General features: G+C 46.4%; 4 protein-coding genes across 4 annotated transcripts; all 4 read right to left on the reverse strand.

The window, feature by feature from the left end:
• Positions 1-80: 80 nt before the first annotated feature.
• On the reverse strand, positions 81-1,356 carry JR316_0003979 (uncharacterized protein; the record flags this gene model as incomplete). The annotated part of the gene is made up of 5 exons (XM_047889748.1): positions 81-320; positions 387-712; positions 770-848; positions 905-1,191; positions 1,254-1,356. 5 exons carry the CDS (start codon positions 1,354-1,356, stop codon positions 81-83), a joined length of 1,035 nt encoding a protein of 344 aa, XP_047752122.1.
• A 1,122-nt stretch (positions 1,357-2,478) lies between these two features.
• JR316_0003980 (putative ubiquitin carboxyl-terminal hydrolase 3) lies at positions 2,479-6,805 on the reverse strand (the record flags this gene model as incomplete). The annotated part of the gene is made up of 6 exons (XM_047889749.1): positions 2,479-2,717; positions 2,776-2,832; positions 2,890-3,121; positions 3,188-3,313; positions 3,389-3,607; positions 3,716-6,805. 6 exons carry the CDS (start codon positions 6,803-6,805, stop codon positions 2,479-2,481), a joined length of 3,963 nt encoding a protein of 1,320 aa, XP_047752123.1.
• A 1,220-nt stretch (positions 6,806-8,025) lies between these two features.
• JR316_0003981 (uncharacterized protein) lies at positions 8,026-9,603 on the reverse strand (the record flags this gene model as incomplete). Its single annotated transcript, XM_047889750.1, has 1 exon — positions 8,026-9,603. One exon carries the CDS (start codon positions 9,601-9,603, stop codon positions 8,026-8,028), a length of 1,578 nt encoding a protein of 525 aa, XP_047752124.1.
• A 527-nt stretch (positions 9,604-10,130) lies between these two features.
• On the reverse strand, positions 10,131-11,618 carry JR316_0003982 (uncharacterized protein; the record flags this gene model as incomplete). The annotated part of the gene is made up of 1 exon (XM_047889751.1): positions 10,131-11,618. One exon carries the CDS (start codon positions 11,616-11,618, stop codon positions 10,131-10,133), a length of 1,488 nt encoding a protein of 495 aa, XP_047752125.1.
• Positions 11,619-13,011: the final 1,393 nt, after the last annotated feature.

Consider the following 13,011-nt stretch of genomic DNA (forward strand, 5'->3'; position numbering starts at 1 on the left):
TATTCTTTGTCTTGTTATTACCATCTACTAGCATCAGGGATTCTGTTGTCCCTGGCATTGTGCTGTCACATACAGTAGCTCTATGAAGAAATTTTTGAGTCGCGTCCCTTCTCGGCTTCCAGGTCGTGGCTGGAGATATCCCTGAAGCTCAAAGAATCCAAAATGGTCGAAGACCCACGCAAATTCGGGTCACTGAAGTCGGTGTCGATTCTTGAAGAAACTTGAAACTGAGTCGGCATCGTATTCAGACGACTCATGGTATCATCGGACCAAGCTCTGCCTTGTGCCACCCGGAGAATAATCAAGAGGGGTGAAATAGACTACAACAGATACACAAAGAAATTCAGACTTCATAAACGTAATTGATGCGACAGAATGCCCTTTACCTGAGTTTGACCAAGCAAAGGCAATGCTAGGTATTGTATTGGACTGTGAATTGAGAAGCTGACCAAAAATACAAGTCCGTTTATGGTATATAGAGCGGCCGATTCCACCAGCATTGCAGTGAGAGATACGTATTCCACAGCGCAGTCCGCCACCACGCGACGAAGACGGCGTCTCATGTATAGAAGGCGAGTGGCTATATATAAAGTGATTATCACGTTGAGAGCGATTGAGATTGACCAGTACGGAATGGCGAGGTTGACGCTGATCTTTGACCAACGTGTAATTCCTGGCTGAGAAAGTTCAATTATTAAGAGGAAAGAAAGGCCTAGTAAAATAATGATGTTATCTCAACCGCAAAAAGGTGGCTAAATATCAAGCTTACCCACTGCACTAAGGAACATGATAGAAGGAAACGCTACAGTGTACAGTGATCTTTGAGAGAATATCCATAACCTGTATAGCTACATTTTCCATGAGATTAACGATGCTAAATAATAATCGTAGTATTGAAACTTACCAGCAGTCCATCCTGGAACCAACTATTGACTATATAGGCCGAATTGCACAAAACAGCAACCTTGTTCGTGCTTTGCTGAACAAAGAAAGCGTTGGGTCCACCGGGATAATTTCGATTATCGATGAACGTCATTTCCCCAAATCTGATGTTTGTGGCGTTCCCAATATTTCCAAGAACAAACACAACGACGACGTAGAGAAGCAGGAACTGTCCGACCGTCCCTTTAGAGTTCATTCTCTTTGTGTAGAGAATATGAGACGTCCAGACGAACAGCGTGAGATGAATGCCTTCATCGATTAGTAAATCAACCAACGACTCAGAAGGTAAGAAAAGGACTGGATATACATACCGTATCCAATAGCGCCCAGAAACAGGCCGACCAATATGGACCTTTCATGCCAGAGATCTGCGGACGTTTCGTTGACCGGTGCCCAACTCGCCTGAGTGGTCATATTGGCGTAAGGAAGAAAGGAAGTGGATCTGTGATATCCGGTGCGAAGGTTTTCAGAAAACTTCGTCTTTTATAAGACTTGTCAAGTCAGAGGCACTTTGATGATCACAGTCATAAAGAGAGGCAGGGTGCAGCGACCTGTGAGAATGGCCGAATAAAATTTGCTAGGATTGCTGCTCAGAACGACGCTCTATATCTATGAATGGTTCATGTGGGCAACAGAACCCTCCGCCTGCAGCGGGACTTCCCATGAAAACGCAGCTTCTTCAACCATCGCCATCAAGTAGTGTGCACCCCACACGTCAATATATGGCTCGCCAGCATGTAGGCACACTGACGCTAGCGTGCACTCCAGAACATCAGGAAGAAGGCTAGCCTGCCCACATACCTTTTCAAAGATGTGAAAAGATGAAAAACACATATTTTGACGTAGGGACCGAAATTAACCTTGACCATCTGAGTGCCACTATTTTGACCGTCAAATGTCCATCAGTTTGTATATTAAGCCTAATAGTAACACCCACCGAATGATGATAAATGAGGAGTTTTTTTGGGAACTGCCGAAGAAGCCAGGAAAAAAGAGATAAGCATTATGGGGGACGCGGATTATAGATTGAAGAGAAACTGGGTTCATCTTTGGGGAATTTATTGGAGTTGACTGTGTTAGTTAATGTTGGAGCAGAATCAGAAGTTTCTTCTGAAGAAATACGCACTAACAATTTTAAACGGCGACATACATATTTGCCGGGTTTGACCGCACAGTGAGCCCGTAGGCAATATTTTGGTGATGATGTTCATTGCGCAGAAACAAAGAATGCAAAAGGAATAACAGAGAAGAATGATAACGTAAGGAAAGAAAAAAGTAATACCTACAAATTGACTGTAATGTACGGAAACACAGACTCCTTCTCCAAAAAGGATCCCAACAGAGACGGAAAGAAAAGAAAGGAATTTCCAAGTTAGAAAAATGTGATATGATAGAGTAAAAGGAATAACACAAAGATGGAAGGGAGACAGAAAAAGAAGAAAAGGACCAGAAACAGACAGAAAGAAACAAGGAAAGACATCGGTGACACACCAATATCTGAATCCCCTCTCAACAACCCCCGTCACATACACGCCTTCATATCCGCCTGTAGAACAACAAGTAGGCACACTTCGACTCATCTTTCTCAAGAGAGCCGAACACATCATCCGGTCGGACGTCCGACACGAGGTTATCGTCGATGCGGACCCATCCTTCGCGAAGTTGCTGCTTGCCTGGGGCGGAGGCGTTGGAGGAAGTAGTGGGGTATCGATTAGGATGAAGCACGTCCAGGGTATAGTGCCCTCCTGATGCTGAAAGACCGTGATGGTACAGAGCTGAAGTAGAGATAAAATGAGCAAATAGGAGAAATAACGGAAAAGGAGGAAAACATACCACCAAACAGTTTATATTTTACGGGCTGCGATTTCTTTGCAGCAGGGACCATAACATCTGCGATAGGAACACAATCAGCCAAGAAAAACCAATTGCGAGGCTGAGGAGACTGACCAGCTCCAATCTCCAACTCTGGCCCAAATGCGATTTGTTTGCCAACTTTGACGACACCGCCTACTGCGGTATCATAACAAAACCTCTTGATATGCAATACCAAGATCGGTGGAAGGGCTTCAATGAGAACTTGCTGCTGCGCCTCGATGGTGCGCGAGCCTTGAGTGACTTGAACAGGTTGTGGGTAGGAAATGTATGACAGCGCGTCTTGGATGGTATGTATTTGATCTCGCTATTTGTCCCAAAAGTCGTTTTTCAGGGAACCGTAAAATTGTGATGGATATATAACAAATCGTACCTGAATGTCTAGTCTCAAAGACCTCCAATCCTCAACGACAACCGAATCTTTTTGCCCAGGTGCGCGAAGCGTAGACCTGAATTTACCTCCAAAAATTCTCGTAATAGGCGATTCAGTAACTTTAATCTGTAAAGGAAACAAAAACGAAATCAAAACCAATCAACAGATGTCCAAACGCACGGCAAAAATAAAGATACTCACGGTGCGAGTATGTACCATACGGTTTCTCTTGCCCACCTCGAGCCATCCATCCTCCTCGGGCGGTGCAGCCTCCTCCTTTTCTTCAACTCCGTTGACCTGCCGTGTCGCGGTTGTGGGTTGAGGTGGAGGGTTGATAGCGTGCAATAGACCCAGTAGCTCTTCTTCGAGAGTGTCGAGATAAAATCCAAAGAACTCTTCTGCGTCTTCTTGGTGACCACCCTATAAAGAGAAGCCAGTCAGTTGAATATTAAGCGACAGAAAAAAATCAATTTGAAAACGAAATTGTACGCAGCAGGGCTAAGGGACTGAAAAAAAAGTAACACGCACCCTCATCCCGTCGAACCTCTTCTTCGCCTTCATAGCGTCATAAATACCCGTTGGCAAAAATGACTCGCCATCCCAGTCATCTTCATTCCTTTCAGGCTCTCCCATGGAAATATCCTTCTCTTTTCCTTTTCCTCGCCCGCTACCACTGGCACTGGCAAAGGCAAATGCAGACGCCAAAGTATTACCGTTGGCACTTCCATTAGCATTTCCGTTCCCATTAACGCCTTTGACCTTTTTATCTTCCACGAACTCCCTCAAGAACTCGATTGTCGCATCAACAAGCGGCGTCTCTCTGCCCTTCTCCTTCCCATTCCCCTTCTCGCCATCCAGCCCTCTGAATACCCGCCCAAGCTCACCAAACAACCGGTGGAATGGCGGACAATACACCATTACCTGCAACACTGAGTTTGCAAAGCACATATTCCCGCTATTGACGAGCCCACGCGGGCGGACCTTGAGCGTCGCGCCCATCGCTGCCTCAATTTGTTTCGCATACGTTTGCGCTGCGTTCGCGCTCGCAGCGGCAGCGGCAAAGTTAATAGGACCACCTGTGGAGGCGGAGTGAGGAGGGGGTACAGGAGAGGGTGGACCAGTAGTAAGCAGAGTGATTAGATCGGCGCGACGCGCGCCTGTGATGCCAATTGCTGCGCCTGCAACAGGAACTGCAGGTGCAGGGCTGGCATTCGGAACTGTACCAGCAAGAGCGGTAGCTGGGATCGAGAAGCCAACCACATTTGAAACAGGGAGTGCAGAGCGTTTTGCAGTCTCCGCTCCGGATGGCGAACCAGATCCAGATGCTCCTGGTGTGGAAGGCGAAGAGGTTGCAGGGCGCAGAAGTGAGGCCCATGATTTTTTGACCGGGGGTGTTGCTGCGGCTGGGACTGCAGCAGTCGTCGAAGTGGTGGGTGTCGAAGGAAGCTGTAAAGCGTCAGACTGAGCGGGCGTTCCAGGTGTCGTCGTGGCTGGTGTGGCCGTCTCAGTGGTAGCAGCCTTCGTCATCGTCGCTGGGGTGATTGTTGACGTGGCCGCGGCAGGAATCAGTGTATTCCCCTCTTTCGACTGCTCGCTAGCACTTTCCTTCTCAGTTGTCGCTGACGTGGACAAGCTAGACTTAGCATCCAGGGTGGCTGAGCCCGCAGGTGCTGCCGGAGTGGGACCATCCGTGTTCGAACTCGCCTTAGGCGTTGAACTTTCGCTCTTTTCTTTTAAATCTTTTGCTTTTGCCGATTCTTTTTCTCCACTTGTCGGTTTGGATGCATCGTCAACAACGGCAGCAACAACAGACGCGTCGACGCTCGTATGTGAGCTTGCTGGCGAGCAAGGCACAGTCGTTTCCGCATCTGCGACGCTCGCGGCCGAAGAAGTAGACGTCGACGTCGAGGTAGAGAATGACGCGTCTGCAGATACCGCGACCTTTTCTTCCGGTTTCTTCTCCGCCTTGTCCTTCTCCTCACCATCAACTGCCCCTTCCCTATCTTTTACTTTGGGACCACCAACGCCCACGCCCTCACCAACTCCGGGCCCCTTTCCTCCCATCGCAGCTTGCACAACCTCCATTGGCGGTCGTGCTCTGGGACTAATAATTATCCCAGGAGCATTAGCAGGATCATAAGGCCGCCGAGCCCAGATTGCCCATTGAAGGATTGGGTTCGGTTGGTGAGGAAGAGAAGGTGGAAGAGGAACATCGGGCAGCGTCGTGGAAGCCGATGTTGAGCTGGATTGTGAAGTTGGTAACGTGGACGTGGAGATCGACGACGATGAGGGAAAAGAAGAGATTGACGATGATGATGCAGGAATAGGAATTGTGATGGTGTCGTACGTCGGCGATGTGCTGGAAACGCCGTTGGGTAATGCAGAGAATGTTAAGGCCGGAGATGTTCGGGGTGATGAAGACGAGAAGGCTTGGGCAATGAAAACGACGGATGTCGATGTCGGTGTATTAGCAGTGGGCTCCGTCGCGATCGATCCCATCCGTGCATAACTCGACGTAGATGTTGCTGGAGCAACAATTTTTTGTTCTTGTGGCTCCTGAGGCGTAGGAGTCGTGGATGCAGCTGCATGTTGTACTTCTAACGGTGGTTCCGATTCTGGTAATTTTACATCTACGGGAGGTGCTGGCGTTGCAGAAACAGATACAGACAATGGGGAAGATCCAGAGGGGAAGAAAGATGGCGCAGAGGGTGACAGAGCAGGCGAAGAGGTGGCCGTTGACGTAGAAGGAACCGCTAAAGAAAGTGAAGGTAATGTTTCTGTGCCAGAAACAGAAGTAGGTAGGGTTGAAGGTTCGGGAGTAGGTAGGGTAGGGTCGGTTTTGAGATCTTCACAGACAGGTGGAATAGGGATGGGAATCGCTGGTTGTTCGACGCTCTGTACAACTGGTACAGGCGAAGGAACTCCGGATGATAATGGCTGTGGTGGTTCATAATAATTTGAATAACCAGCCACCAACGCAGGGGGTTGAGGAGGCGGCATAGAAAGCTGCTTCGGCAGCGGTGACATCATTGCCTGCTGTGTCTGCCACGAAGGCGTAAAAACAGGTGCAGATGGAGATGGGTAAAAGGTTGGGCCCGAAGAATATTTCTGAGGTTGGGGAGAATATGACTGGACATGTTGAGCGTGTTGTTGAGCGTGATGTGGAGGTAGAGCGTGTGGGTGCTGTGGGTGTGGTAAGGTGACGTGGTGTGGGCTGTACGGTGAGTAATGTGGTTGATGATGCGGTGGGGGGTGCTGATGTTGCGCATGATGCTGTTGCTGGTGATGGTGGTAGTGATGTGCGCCGCCTCTACCGCCATAGTCTCTCCCTCCTCTCCCTCTTGAAGGCGACCCCTGCGGGGGGTATGAGCCCATATACTGGTGTGGCGGGGGGCCAGGAGGTGGATACTGGTAATAATTCTGTATAGGGCGTGGACCTGGGCTGTGTGTCCCATAAATGTGATGGTGTTGCCCTTGTGGTGAATGTTGAGGCGGGGGTGACTGCAATTGCGCCTGTGCTTGTGGCGAGTGTTGCGGGGGTTGTGATTGCTGTGGCTGAGGCGGAGGAGACTGCTGATAGTATGTGGAAGGCCCGGGGCCTTGTTGTGGGTAAGCCATGTTTGCGACGAACGAGTCAACTGCGACTCGGCTCAACCCTCTATTTCTCTGCTTCAAAGCTTCAGTACAAAACGACATCTAAATGATCATTCAAAGACTCACTGATAATAGGACAAATTGCCCTCTTTTGTTCTGACTTCTGTCGACGAGTTCCTTTTTCCACACGTAGAATTAAAAACCCTGCTGTGTAGTCGTCAGACCCTTCTTGTTGCTGCATAACAACAGATCTGCATTGCAGAAATATCGGAAGAACAGGCCAAGAACTCACCGGAGATAAACGCAAGCCCTCCTTCGTTCTGAATTAAAAGCCCCAAGTCCTGACTCCTGTCAATGTTCGTTTTCCTTCCACACGAATGAAATCCGCCGCGTATCGTCGTTATATAGAATCAAACCCTTGCTGTTGCTGCCTATCAACAGATCTATATTGGACAAGTTTATCAATCGTATATCATGGAAGAAAAACCAGAGGAAACATACCTGGGGGAGGAAATGGTGGGATCAGTGTGACAGAGGAGGTTCGGTTTGGGTGACACTAACAGTCCAGATTTTTAGACGCCGCACAACACGTACAAACAAGTTCGGTCAATCAATTAATTACATCCTCAGCTCGGCCTTCAAGCTTCATCCTCAATCCACTCAAAAAGGGATTTTCGAGGGATTTAGGAAAAAATCACAGGCTCTTAGCGTATATCTTTAACGTCCAAACTCTCATTCAGATTTTTTTGAATTTTTTCCTGAACTCGCCATTGTCCTCAAACCGTTTCGGAACCAAGTTAGAACTAAGTACTAATTTACCAAAGGCCGTTTAGCACTGAAGTACTGAGCGGTAAACGCTAACTCCACATAGAATTCTTAAGCTACCTTGAATTCTGACATCACAGGAAACACAGTGTCATATCCGTGATGCATTATATGGTCTCCAATTACCAGTAGCACTGTGTTTGAATGTACTATTTTGTCATTTTACAACTTTATACTAACCAAAACCTAACCACGGAATTTGCTACAAAACTAGGTAAGAAGGGATAAATATGCCACAAAAATTAGCTAGAGTCTGAAGACAAAACAGCAGTGTTAACAGGGAGACTACAATCTCCTGACGACGCGAAAGCGATTATACTTAGATCCCTTCCCTATTTAACAAAAAGACCGTCAATGTCGATTTCTACTTGCGTATCTGGAAGGTCCAAAACGCCAGTCTCCGAACTTTGCATTTCATGTTATAGACCATGATAAATTATTGACGCCTCGATTAAATCGCCGTATTTCCATGCTGTCAAATGAAACCTTGATCGACCAAGTTCAAGTAGTCGTTCCAAAACATCTTTCTCTACACAGATTTGAGGCTGGTTATCAGAGCTGATAATTGATACCCGTTTGAGATTTGATCTGTTGGAACTATTATCGCCTTCAGTCCAGGGTCCAAAAATGCGTGGAATGAGGCGCCAAAGGTCAATATCCCACTCGCTGGTTATATGAAGAGTAAAGTCTTTGAGGTTGGGAAGAATCGTGGGGTAGAAATCTCCAGATTTGTTGGCAACAAAATTGTTACCGATGGTGTGCAGCAAGTCCTTGGGAGTCTTTGAATTCAAGGTTAAATTCTCCAACGAGGGAAATCTCTGAAGTGCACCAAGGAGAATCTGTGTTTGAACTGTAGAATTTAACAAGTTCAGCGTAAGTTGTTTCAGATGAATGGATGTAGGATTCAGCGTTGAGAAGAGCGAGTTTATGTCAACCTTTCGGATAGCAACGAGTTCAAGAATCGATAACTTTGGAAACGAGAACATCTGAAAGAGGAGCAGGACCTCTTGCCCTGAATAGTGTTGTAGGAAAAGTGACTTTAGCGGAGATGTAATGCGGCTTTGACGGGAAGCTGACGAAATTCTGGATTCTAGTGAAGCTTGGTCCACTCGACCTGTTGATCCCAAATAGCATTTGATTAACCTTGTGGCTTGTTGAAAAGGCGTACGAAGCTCGTGTAATGCGATGCTAGAGAAATGTACATGTGTCACATTATCCCATTTCATAACCAGTCGTGTGAGGCTAACACTCGACAGCTTTACATAAATTGGTCGAGGTTCCATAGATGGCAGACAAAACTGCGCAGTCGGTGGTGGATTGGTAACACATAAATCAATAGACAGTCGGGATAAAAGAGGCGCTCCGTTGGAATTTCCGGAGAACATAACCAGGTGGTCAGGATGGCACTCAAGAGAGAATTCCCTCCACTGATGGGAATAGCGATTAATGATTGCCATAAGTCGATCATTAATTGGATGTTTCGTTCTGAATTCGTTCAATTTGATCGACAAGAAAAGCGGTAAGCCTCCCGCTCGCTTTAGCCACTGTTCGACTCCGTCATTGTAAAGTTGAGTTGCACTTTTGGTCGGATAGATCCGTAGATGATTCCAGACAAATGGAGAAGACCACGCTATATCCCGCCATGCTTTGCAGACTGCTCCGAGTCGGAGGATTAATGGCTCCCGTCGACGGTATACTGTGGACGTGTTTTCCCTTTCATCTTCCAATAAGTCCCTGTAACATTCAAAGATCTTCGAAGTAATCTCGGGTGGAAGTCGAGAACATAATGGATCATGATAACGGTTAATATTGATGAGCATGTCGTTTTTCTTCTCCAGTAAATTGTTAAGGGCTTGTCTTGCTGCCTCTACTTCCTTTTCGAGCTCTATGGCTTCTAGGCAAGGTGGACAAGGATTTCCGTCCCGCAGATCGCAAGCCTTGTAAGCCTTGCTACTTGCCAAGTGCTCGCCCTTCCAACGCGATATGTAATCCGGCATTTCGACGGCTTGATGAGCGCTTAGCAAGTGACTGAGAGAGCTCGCTAAACATAATAGTAAGTCAGCATGCATTCACTATTTTATGATATAGTACTGCTCGATGAGAGACACACCTGCTGAAGCTGTGGGATGAGTATCTCGCCACGTAATGGTAGTAGGCGAAAGTTCAAAGTGACGTTGACAGGTCAATCTACACATCAACGAATCATATGTTACAAATTTAGGACCTCTCACGCCCGTATGTGCTTGTACATCACTCATTTGCATGCCAATGATACTATATCTCGGTTAAGTTTTTCTTTACTGTCGTAACCAGTAAACACAACGGCAGCTGGATAATTGATTGTCATGCTGGTGATGTACAGCACAGGTTTTTGATGACCTCCAAATGAACTCAAACAGACTTGACAAAGAAAGTGTAAGACCGTGTTTGAATGCCAATGCAAAGAAATATTCCTGTATATCGGAAAACAAATGTCGATGAGCCTGTTTCTCGCCGATTCAACTTAGGTACTAACCCATACAATTTATACCTTTACTGCTTCTGAGAGTGGCCTAAAGTCGATGCCAGGCACAACCAACGGGTACTCCTGATTATCTACCTGTACGTTCAACGCAAAAATTGGCGACTTCGATAAACGAGGGAAGTAAGCTGATATAAGGCGAGTGTTTTCTTCAACAAATGAGTGCAATGTATGTCCGGACGGTAATCCTTCGTCGAATTTGACCAGAAATCTGAACGTGAAATTGATTTGCTCCAGTGATGTGTACGCAGAAGCCAGATGTACGTCAACTTCTTCCCAGCATTCTTTTGTGGGTTTAAGGCGAGAAAATGAGAAGCCTTTTTCATCATGACGATTATCGTTCATAAACATCCCAAGGAAATGAATGTCGGTCTCGACCACAATGATTTTAGTCGACCCGATATTACGAGAGACTCCCTGATTTGATTGAAAGAAAGAATGCAGGTTCGAATACCCAAAGCGTGAGACGGCATGAAATGTAAGCCTTTGAATAACTTTGAGCTGGCGAAGATTTGGTAGAAGCTCGAGCTGAATTTTACTGCGGTCCCGATCCAAGAGGGTCAGATTGGTCAGTGATTCGAACGTCTGAGCCTGATAGTGATCCAAAGGAAGGAAGTATTCCACCAGGTTCGAAACCTCCAACCCTGCATCGTTTTGCGGGTATACCGCTACTGGGCTGTATATGGTAGGATCAGGCAAGTGCCGAAACCTACGCGTAGAAATAAGAGTCATGGAAACAGGCTGAAAAGTTTTTACATTCTCGGCCTCTACAACGCGGCCAGGGTTTTCATCCTCAAGTGTGATTTCACGAAGATGGATGTTCTCGATACATGTGGAGCCTAAAGTCCTTGAGAATAAGCCCACTTGAGAAAGATGTAGCGTCTTCAGCCGAGGTGAGTGGCACAGATCAAAAAATGCCTTTGAGAAGTTGGGGTTCAACCTTTCAGACAAGTAGATAGGAGGAATGACGACAGTGCCCATACGAGTCCTAGTGTTTACCTGGAGTCGAAGCATGACTATTCCGTGGTCACGTCCATGAAACGCCTTTAGTATATCGGCCAGGAGAGGAAAAGAGTCGAGGAGTGGTATGTTCTCTCTGCGATTGAATTTCAACGTGATTGACACGCATTGAAGATAGTACACCAGCCCAAGGCCGGGAAAGTTTATACCGCATAAAAGTGTTTCGATTAACCGCTCCAACATTTTGTCCATTGCCTCAGAGCGCTTTGGTTCGTGCTCTCGGACGAGGGTAAGTTGGAGTGTCGAAAAAATATGACGATAAGCTCGCATACAAAGCCCTCTGGAAGCCTGAGACATTGATAGGAGTGCTCTGCGAGAGGAGTTTTGATCTGTATCACTGGCCAAATGGTCCACAACGACGTCGATGATTTCAGCTGGCAATGTCAACGCGTTGTGACCCTGTTGAGATTTGTCCGAAAAGAGGGGTATTGGTAGAGTGTCCTCGGCGTTACGATGGTTACATATTGTCATGTTCTCCAATTTAATATTGGTGTGTGGGTATTGACGATAAGCCAGTAGAGGTATGTTGTAGTCTGCCAATCTTCAATGAGTGTAGAAAGCAAGAAACAGAATAAAGCACATTTTGAATTCAAGCCGACCACAGCCGACAAAGTGTCTCACAGTCCACGTGACGTGATTATTCATGGGAGTTGGCGTGTTCTCGAGTTTTGCTCGCGAAGTTCGTTGCAAGTTCGTTGTCAACTCTGAAGGGTGTGTCCTGAGTTACTAATCCTTAATGCTTCTAACCAATTCAAAGGTAACAGTATAGTATATTTCAATTCAGTAACCCGAATGTGGCTTTAGGTTGGAATTTTTTTTTTAAGTCGAACTACGAACTTTTTTGATTTGATTTCAGAGGAATTGCTAATTGAAGACCTGTTTATGTTGGTTCGACCGCGTTAAAATTCCTTGTTAAGATAAACATGCTGATAGACTGGCTTTACTGAACATTTTGCACTGGTTCGTTTTCAAAGCTGTCTCGAGAACTGACAAAAACATCATGACTGTTATATTTATTCCATTTGATCCCTAGGATTCAAACGTTTCTGTGAAGTTTCTGTTCGAGAACAGCCTAAATTCTCAATTGACATGGGCTTAAAGCAAACGAGGTTGAAAGGCGAGACACCCTCGGCCGTGATGTTGTTTAATTCTCCCACGATACTACTGGTGGGAGTTGCCAGCTAATGGTCATGTTATAAAGTTGAATCCGATTGGACAGTTCTGCCTGAGGCCTGGATTGATGGTCTTTGATGTAGACCGTTGATTCGACGACTCTAATCTAGCCTTCTAGGCAATTATACGTCGATTTAGCAAGGTCAAACGGACATTCGAGAGCTCCATGACATATCTAATCTAGTACATGCGTTCTGGGTACTCCAATTCTGGCCAAGCTCTGGCCTGTCCAACATATTACAGCCAATCTCAACGGTGCAACTTCCACTGAATATATTTGAGGCTTTGTTGGAAGGGGGTTCCACAGGATTGAAAGCTTTGCAACCGTGATTCTAATCCAATCTTACTTGTTCAGGTTGGAAGCTAATTTGCGTCTGTAGAGTAGTATCCTACCCATGGTTCGACGCGAATTAGATTTACGTCTTGCTTGGTTCATCTCTCAGGCATTAATCCAAAGAGGTATGTTGGCTCTCCTTCTCTCCCTTGCGACGAATGCTCCCTGAATCGGTAATGCGAAGTTAAGAATTATGCTTTTGCACGGGCCTGAGGCCTATATCATCTGATTCCCCGCAGTGACACAGTCCCAGGGACTGAATTGCGCAGCGCGCTCCAGTTTCTTGTAAAGAGAGATAGGTGTTCATGAAGTGGTAAATTTAGCTCACCGTGTTCATTAATATGCTCAGCCACTAAT

Source organism: Psilocybe cubensis, chromosome 3 (genome assembly GCF_017499595.1).
Source record: "Psilocybe cubensis strain MGC-MH-2018 chromosome 3, whole genome shotgun sequence".
Classification (NCBI taxonomy): domain Eukaryota; kingdom Fungi; phylum Basidiomycota; class Agaricomycetes; order Agaricales; family Agrocybaceae; genus Psilocybe; species Psilocybe cubensis.